The sequence below is a fragment of the Octopus bimaculoides genome, chromosome 19 (genome assembly GCF_046866305.1).
Source record: "Octopus bimaculoides isolate indiv1 chromosome 19, ASM4686630v1, whole genome shotgun sequence".
Taxonomy (NCBI): domain Eukaryota; kingdom Metazoa; phylum Mollusca; class Cephalopoda; order Octopoda; family Octopodidae; genus Octopus; species Octopus bimaculoides.
Genome location: NC_142946.1, coordinates 46,126,340 through 46,135,980, shown reverse-complemented (window position 1 = coordinate 46,135,980; position 9,641 = coordinate 46,126,340). Strand labels below are relative to the sequence as shown.

General features: G+C 34.5%; 1 protein-coding gene across 1 annotated transcript in view; it reads right to left on the bottom strand.

Annotated features, from left to right (window-relative positions):
• Positions 1–564: 564 nt before the first annotated feature.
• Positions 565–9,641, bottom strand: part of LOC106882954 (LHFPL tetraspan subfamily member 6 protein) — a 315,676-nt gene continuing 306,599 nt past the window's right edge. The window contains exon 2 of the mRNA XM_052974821.2: positions 565–773. Within this exon, the coding sequence (XP_052830781.1) occupies positions 580–773 (194 nt within the window). The 3' untranslated portion in view covers positions 565–579. The remainder of the gene's footprint in view (positions 774–9,641) is intronic.

The window sequence follows — 9,641 nt, the reverse complement described above, 5'->3', positions numbered from 1 at the left end:
TCAATGTTATTATTATTATTATTATTATTATTATTATTCAGGTCACTGCCTAGAATTGAACTCGGAATCTTAGGGTTAGTAACCTGTGCTCTTAACCACTATGCCTGTGGGCAATTATGGAGTGAATTTTAGGGCTTATAAATCTAATATTTTCCTACCCTTCCTTAATACCGGTTCCCATATGCTGTTCATATCTGCACTCGGTCTGCTTAAAAGGTTTTTATGTCCTAGCACTTGTGCTGCTTCTTTTAGTTTTCGTATTTTCCAGTGGTGTTCTCTGTCTATTATTTTAACTTCATCCCACAGGGGAAGATGGTCTCCATTTTTCCATACATGATCAGCTATACCTGATTTATCAATATCTCCTCATGTCACAGCTTAGCGATGTTCCTCTTCATGTTTCGCCTTTCTATAACCTACCACAGCTGCATGGGATGGAGTACATGCAGTTTTTGGTCATATTCTCTTCTATTGCCGGTTTTACTCGAAAGAGATATTTGCGAAGTGTTGTATTACTCTTGAATACTGTCCAGATGTCATATGGGCCGCATATCTTTTGTATCTTTCCAGAGAGGCCTTTCACATAGGGTAGACAGACCCTGTGAGGTAATGATTGATGGTGACTGAATGATTGGGTGTAGAAATAAGAGTGAGAAATAAGAGTAAGAACTTACCTAAATGGTATGAATCAGACGTGTTGCCACAGGCTTGCTGGATTTCAAGACTGTCCCAGCCATGGGGGTAAATGGCTACTCCACCTCCAATCAACATTCCTAGAGAAAACAGAAAGGAAACTGAAGTTTAGTATATGGACTCGTTTATATGTCTAATTAATGCAGAAGGCAGATAGATGAAGACAAAAGACAAGTAGATGAAGATAAACGGCAGATAGATGAAGACAAAATTGACAGATAGTTGAAGACAAAAGACAGAGAGTTGAAGATGAATGACAGATAGATGAGGACATGGCAGATAGGTGAAGACAAGAGACAGATGAAGATAAATGATAGATAGATGAAGAGAAATGATAGATGAAGAGAAATGACAGATGAAGAGAATAGACAGACAGATACAGAGTGAAGACAGAGAGATGAAGGCAAGTGACAGACAGAAGAAGAAAAATGACAGATAGATGAAGTATGTGAATAGTTGTATGTGAGATTGTTATGTACCGTATTTATATATACAATTTCACATTTAGCCATCATTATTGATGGCACATGGTCAGCTAGTACAGAGTAAAGAGTTAATTTAATTTATTTTATTTGTCTTATGTCATGCTGACAGTTTCAAATAAGAATGAAATGGTGCTGTACCATGATCACCAATGACTAGAAATGTTAAGATCTTTGTAATGAGTAAGATGAAGAAAAATATTAAATATGTATATTCTGTACATCTTCATTGCTTTACGATCTTCTAATCTCACTATGTTTGATCTAGAAGTGATTACTGTATTTTTTGGCATACAATTCAACATAGAATATAGTGTAACATATAATATAAACTTTTAAAACATTGTCCCTATCTTCCCAAATCCTGCTGCACTTCACAAGAAATTTTTGATCCTTCAGAATCGTTTTGGTGTATAAGTCAACCTACCCTTTATTTGGCTGTTAATTTTAGTCTAAAAAAAATTAAATTTGCATACCAGAAAATAGAGTGTCTCCCTTACAAAATCCAGTCACTAGGGTACATTACATGTAGCTAGCTCTAAATTTTAGTCTAAAAAAATTCAACTTGCATACCAGAAAATAGAGTGTTGCCCTTTCAAAACGCAGCCACCAGGGTACGTTATATGTAGCTGATTATAACGATTTTGGAAACAAAAGAATTTATATCTTCGCAATATATATTTACATCCTGTTTTACATGTGTTTCTGTTTGTTGTAGAAATGAAGAAAACCCCCATGAGAGATTAAGTTACTTCAGACAAGTAACTTAGCACTCTTGACTTGAGAAGGGAGATTAAGATAAGACTAAAACAATTGACAGTTTTGTCACAACGTATCTCTTGGAAGCCGACAGCCATGGTTTAGAGTTCACACGAGGACACTTGGAAGTTGATATGGTTAATCCCTACTATACTAATTAATTAGCAATTAATACTGTTTATAATGGCAGATTTGTAATTTGTTGTCGATGAGATTTTGTGGCAGCAAGTGTCTTTTTATCAAGAAATAAAAAGAAAAAAGAAAGAATTAGAATATAAAGACAAAGGATTTTGTATGTAACTTTTTTCTTTAAGTGTGTGTTTGTTTGTGTGTGTGTGTGTGTGTATGGTGTATGTGTGTGTGTGTGAGTGTATATGGTGTATGTGTGTTTGTTTGTTTGTGTGTGTGTGTGTGTGTGTGTGTCTGTGTGTGTATGTGTGTTTGTTTGTTTGTTTGTGTGTGTGTTTGTGAGTGTGTGTGTGTGTGAGTGTGCATGTGTGTGTGTTTGTGTTTGTGTGTGTGTGTGTGTAAGGAAAGGAAAGGAAAGGAAAAAAGAAGTAAAATGTTCATTAATTCAATAGTCTTACAACATTTTAGTGAGGTCTATAATTTTTATATATCAGTTGGAGGATAGAAGAAAAGAGAGTTAGTTAAATCCATATAGTTATATATATATATATATATATATATATATATATATATATATATATATATATATATACGATGGGCTTCTTTCAGTTTCCGTCTACTAAATCCACTCACAAGGCTTTGGTTGAGCCAACGCTATAGTAGAAGACACATGCTCAAGGTGCCATGCAATGGGACTGAACCCAAAACCATGAGATTGAGAAGCAAGATTCTTACCACACAACCACTTTTTTTATGGTCGTAAGTGTCAGTGGTCGTAAGTTACGTTGGTCATAAGTCGAGGAGAAGGTGTACAGGGAAATGGAATTGGTAGCCTTGTGAAAATGGTTAAAAAGTTCGGGAAGCAAACAATATATGATGCCTCAATGGTGTGAATCTGTGGAATATGTTAGGCTTAGTGTTGATGCAAGAGACGTGTATTAAAAGCAACGAACATGTTGAAAAGTAAACATGGAACATAAAGGATATGTTATAAGGTATCTCAATAAGATAAAGGATGTACCGTACAGTAGCTGAGCGAGATAAAAGCAGGATTGAAAGAAAGCTTAGCAAGATAAAAGTTGCATCATAATGGCAGTCTGGCAAGATTAAAGCTGTGTACATGTCTGTGTTTCTGTGTGTGTGTCTGTATAAATACATATATTTATCCTTATATATATATATATATATATATATATATATATATATATATATATATACATGTATGTGTGTGTGTGTCTGTATAGGTACATACATATATTTATGCCTATATATATATAGATACATGTATGTGTGTGTGTCTGTATAGGTACATACATATATTTATGCCTATATATATATAGATACATGTATGTGTGTGTGTCTGTATAGGTACATACATAAATTTATGCCTATATATATATATATATATAGATAGATACATGTCTGTGTGTGTGTGTGTGTCTGTACAGGTACATACATATATTTATGTCTATATATATATATAGATACATGTATGTGTGTGTGTGTTGTATAGATACATACATATATTTTTGCCTATATTTATAGATACATGTGTGTGTGTGTGCGTGTGTGTGTGTGTGTGTGTGTGTGTGTGTGTGTGTGTGTGTGTGTGATGAAAGACATATTATGAAGTAGCCTCATAGTAGAGCATCATTTAATGGTCATCAGGGGATAAAAAGGCAAAGATCTGGAGAGAAATTAATAGATTTAGTTGAATAGAATTTGGTTTCGAGAATCAAATTACAGAAGATACAAAGACAATCAGATTAACAAACCAAACCAGCTTATGTTAACAAATCTTCTACCCCTAACATCAAGACTGACAATGATCTGTGGAGAATATAGATGTTTTTTATCTTTTTTTTTTTTTTTTTTTAAACTAAAAATAAAAATAGTCTTAAATTCTTCAGAAATAGAATCTTTTTTGGGGGAAAGAGAGCTTTTGATGTTTGTCTGTGATTTCGGTTTCAGAAGACGAGGCAAGTTAAAAACACCGACATCTCTTTCATCTGCAGCAGAGGGACAATAACGCTATTGTTAACTTCACTGTAATAGATGAATGGTTAGCACGAAAAATTAGCAACATCAACTACGCAGAACAAGTGCGGTAATTCTTATGTCAATAGTCATGCGTTTTGATACAGAATAAGCATGGAGATAATTCTCAGTAAGAACGGCACCATGATGATAATGATTACGATGTTAATGATGATGATGTTGATGATGGCAATGGTAGGAGGAATGCCAGCAGTATCTGTCAAATAAGGGAATCGCTTTTAGCACAGTTTTACTGAATCGTTTCAAAGATTCACGAATGTACTGGAAAATACACACACACATATACATACACTTTCTCTTCCCCATCATGTTCCCTCTCTATATATTTATATGTGTGCATATATCTATCCATCCATCTATCCATCCACCTATCTATCTATCTATCTATCTATCTATCTATCTATCTATCTATCTATCTATCTATCTATATCTATCTATCTATCTATCTATCTATCTATCTATCTATCTATCTATATCTATCTATCTATCTATCTATCTATCTATCTATATCTATCTATCTATCTATCTATCTATCTATCTATCTATCCATCATTTCTCTCTCTCTCTCTCTCTCTCTCTCTCTCTCTCTCTCTCTCTACCTACCTGGTTCTGTTCCATTGCTAGCATACTGAGAAGCATTTCCAAATTGCCCTTACAGAATTCAATAAATTTAAATTCTAAACTTATTTCCTATCAAAATATATTTCTATTGAAATTTTCCTGAGCATTTTAAATACGGGTTAACATTTATTTTTTTTTATTAACACACACACACGCAAACACACACATCCAACTTCTGACACGAGTTACTGACAGAGAAACTGTAGATAGCGGGGCCATTTATAAGCCATATATTTCAAATTTTAGAATTCTAAATGCATTTCACGAATAGTACAGAAAATACTAACAATATACTAGCATTTTAACAGACTGAAAATATCACGCTACACACACATTACATGAATTCACTGTATTTTGGATAAATTGCTCGAAAAAGATGCCAGTAATCTTCAGTTGGTCTGATAATGTAACACCAAAGAAACTCTCAGAAAATAGTTGAAGTGAATCTTCTTAAAAATGCACAAACAAATAAACAAACAGCTTTAGAATCTAAAGATGTTTTACTATTTGATATTTTTTAAAGATTTTCTGAGAAACACAATTTTCCTTCAAAATAACTACTAATTTACATAATTACTTCAACTGAAGAAGCAATTTTGTTTTCTTTCCTTTTCCAAGAAAGCATCATTAAAAGTCACGCCAATCTTGAAAAGATGCGTCCCTATGAAATATTTTAACTGCCCGAGTGTTAAAACTGTCGGCGCTGTCAGATGATGCCTGCATAGAGACATACATACATTAACTAATTGCACACACACACTTGTTGTTAGCGTTCTGAAGAATAAAGCAGTGAATTTTCTTGGAGAATCTACTCAGGCATCAAGATTTGTACTTCTTGATACTATTTTTTGCTTTTATTCTTTTACTTGTTTCAGTCATTTGACCACGGCCATGCTGGAGCACCACATTTTTTGTAGAGCAAATCTTTGTAAGCCTTGTACTTATTCTACCAGCCTCTTTTTGCTGAACTGCTAAGTTACAGGGATGTAAACACACCAACATCAGTTGTCAAGTGATGGTGGGGGGACAAATACAGACACACAAACACATAAGCAGACACATACATACATACATACATATATATATATATATATATATATATATACATATATACAACAAGCTTCTTTTCAGTTTCCATCTACCAAATTCACTCACAAGGCTTTGGTCGGCCCAAGGTTTATAGTAGAAGACACTTGCCCAAGGTGCCATGCAATGGGACTGAACCTGGAACCATGAGGTTGGTAATCAAGCTTCTTACCACACAGCCACGCCTGCGCCAATATATCTATGACTAATATTACTTTCAAATTTTGGCACAAGGCCAGCAGCTTTAGGAGACAGGATACATCGATGACATCAATACCACTGTTCGACTGTGTGTGTATATATATATATATAAGTGTGTGTGTATGTGTGTGTATATACATATATATACATATATATATATATATATATACATACACTCACATACAAGCATGCATGGGCATATGTATGGGGGGAGAGGGATACACAGACAGGAGAGAAAGGGAATGTAATTATCTCATAGTGTTCTATATTTAGTTAGAAACCTTCTCAATTCCTGTTTGAAATGTCATCTGACAGCGAACCAAAGTCTTGTTCCAGAAAGCCATACAACAGCGTAACAAGGGCAGGACACACCAATATAGGGGACAGGAAAATAACATTGTATGACATTCATGTTGTTGTTGTTGTTCTTCTTCTTCTTGCTGTTATTGTCTCTGCAGAGTATTAACGATGCAGATGAAGGGAAGTGAAGTACAATGGGCCACATCTCGGAAACAAAAGTGGAACTCATAAACTTATATATATATATATATATATATCTGTATATTATAGAATAAATTTTGGTCTTAATTTATTCTATTGTGTATGGAACTGAAAATTGAATGTCTGGAGGTTAAGATGTCTACACCCTAAAAATGGAAACAGAACTGTCAGGAAAGATCACAGAGTGCATGTAGTACACACTCACACGCACACATATATATATACATACACACACACACACACACATATATATATACACAACACACATCTACATATATATATATATATATATATATATATGTATGTATGTATATATATACAAACACATATATATGTATATATATATATATATATATATATATATATATACATATGACAGGCTTCCTTTAGTTTCTGTCTACAAAATCCACCCAGAAGGCTTTGGTCGGCTTGAGGCTATAATAGAAGACGCTTGCCTAAGGTAGAATACAGTGGGACTGAACTTGGAACCATGTGATTGGGAAGCTATCTTCTTACACCAAAGCTACTCCTGTGCCTATCTCTCTCTCTCTCTCTCTCTCTCTCTCACTCTCTCGCTATATATATATATATATATATATATATATATATATATAGATATGCAGGGCAGGGAATCGTCAATTAGTAATAAAATTAATAATCAACAATTTTGCCGGGTAGCTCAGTATGAAAAAACCTTCTTCGGTAAAAAACATTTATAATCATAAATATATAGGGATTGACAGTAACCTGCTTCTCCAACATACTGAGAATTCAGAAATAGCAGTCAAAGAACTACTGATTTCAAAACTACAAATTATTACTCCAGATTGATAGCGATATTTTTGATACACACAGAACAAAAAACAGTAGAGAAGAGTAAAAAACACTTGCCTTTAGTTAATTTAGTACAATTGTTTCACAGTTAAGAGTAAAATACTCTATTCTGATCTTCAGCTAAATATTCTAATAAATTTGTTAATGTCTAAATAACTCACGTTAATTTTGACCATGTGAACATCAATACCACGTGAGGAAGACGTTAAGAAATTTATCGGCCAGTAAGTTCAAAATCCCTCGCCCTAATGAATTTCAATTCAGTGTGTATCAGTGTGTATCAGAATTTGTAGTTTTGAAATCAGTAGTGGAACCATGTGACTGAGAAACAAATTTCTTACCACACATCCACACATGCATCTTATATATTCCTACATGTATATGTATATATGTGTGTGCCTGTGTGTACGTGTATATATGCATGTGTGTGCATGTGCATGTGTGTGTGCGTGTGTGTTTGGATAGTTTCGTTTACTACCTGTCTTCCTTTTATATGTTGGTTAATTAATATTCTACATTAATTTCTCTGCACAACACCACAACATTGGTAATTCTAGTTAAAATTATTCCTGCTAAAATGGATTTAATACTTCGGCTCAAATTAAATTCTTGCAAAAAAAAAAAAAAACCCAACAAAATATGTTTTTTTTTGCCTCCTTTTAATTCTTGGAACATAATTAAATATATTTTTCTTTTGAAGGTAATTATTTTGTTAATGATTTTAGTCAGAAGAGACAAGGCAGTAACTATGACAGTTAATCAGGGCTTCCATGTCTGGTGTAAGAAAGAAATAAAGAAAGGAAGGAAGGAAGAGGAGGGAGGGGGCTGGTTGGTTATGATGATGATGAGTGTTATGGTTCATTTGATCAATGAAACCATCTATTTGTGGTGAAATAAATGTGCAAGTGGCTGAGTACTCCACAAACATGCTTAATCTTAATGTAGATTCTGAGGGAGATTCAGCATGACAAAAATAATGTGACAAGGCCTGGCCCTTTTGAATTACAGGTATTAATTGTTTTTGCTAGATTTGAGTGAACTGGAGGAGTAGCACAGAATAGAGTGTCTTGGCTCAAGGATATACAATGTGGTGCTGGGGATTGAACTCATGTCTTTGTAATTGTGAACTGAATACATGAGCCGCTAAGCTGATAGTTGTAAATATACGGTATGTATGTATGTATGTATGTATGTATGTATGTATGTACGTGTGTATGTATGCTTGTATGTATGTATGTATGTATGTATGTATGTATGTATGTATGTATGTATGTATGTGTGTGTGTCTGTACATGTATGTGTTATTGTCTCTTTGACATGACATGGTGTGATAGTTGTAAATAAGCGTCACCATTATGCAAATGGTTCCTTTGTTTCCAGTCTTCTGTCTGGTCATGAGCACCCACTACATTCTCGGAGTGGTTGGCGTTAGGAAGGGCATCCAGCTGTAGAAACTCTGCCAAATCAGATTGGAGCCTGGTGCAGCCATCTGGTTTCACCAGTCCTCAGATTATTTTGTCCAACCCATGCTAGCATGGAAAGTGGACGTTAAATGATGATGATGTCTGGATACAAGTGAAGGCTGGTGAAAGGAAAGGAATCTGGCCATAGAAAATCTGCCTCAGTAAATCCCTGTCCTACCCATGCAAGCATGGAAAAGTGGACATTAACACAATGACAGTGATGAAGATGATGATAATGATGATGATGATGATAATGATGATGATGATGATGATGATGATGATGATGATGATGATGAAGATTATGACGATATGTAGTGTGTGTGTGTGTGTGTGTGTGTGTGTGTGTGTGTGTAGCTTACAATGTATAAATTTGTAGCAAACAATGTATAAATGGTTTGAAATATAGATTAATGTTTATGTCTGTATGACAACCAACATAAGCAAACAGAACAACTGTTGATGTTTTATGACTTGCATTGCATTGACTACAAAAAACTTTGGCAGACATAACAGAATTTCTCTCCATTCTTTAATTACTATTGAACACCTGGAAGACTTGAGAATTGAGCACTCTGCTGAGTTTTCTGAGTGCTGCACTCACTGGTTAAACGGCAGAGATTTTTAATATAATATCACAAACTAAGATGGTTTGTTTTTCTCCATTGGTCTGTGTGCTAGATAAAAAAAAGGACTATAGTGGGGATGGGGGGGGGGGGGCGACGTGCTGTAAGACTCCTCTGACTCATACCAGTATGGTAAAACAGACATGAGATTATGCTGGTCATTAAAAGGCTGCAATTTGAGACAAAAAAAG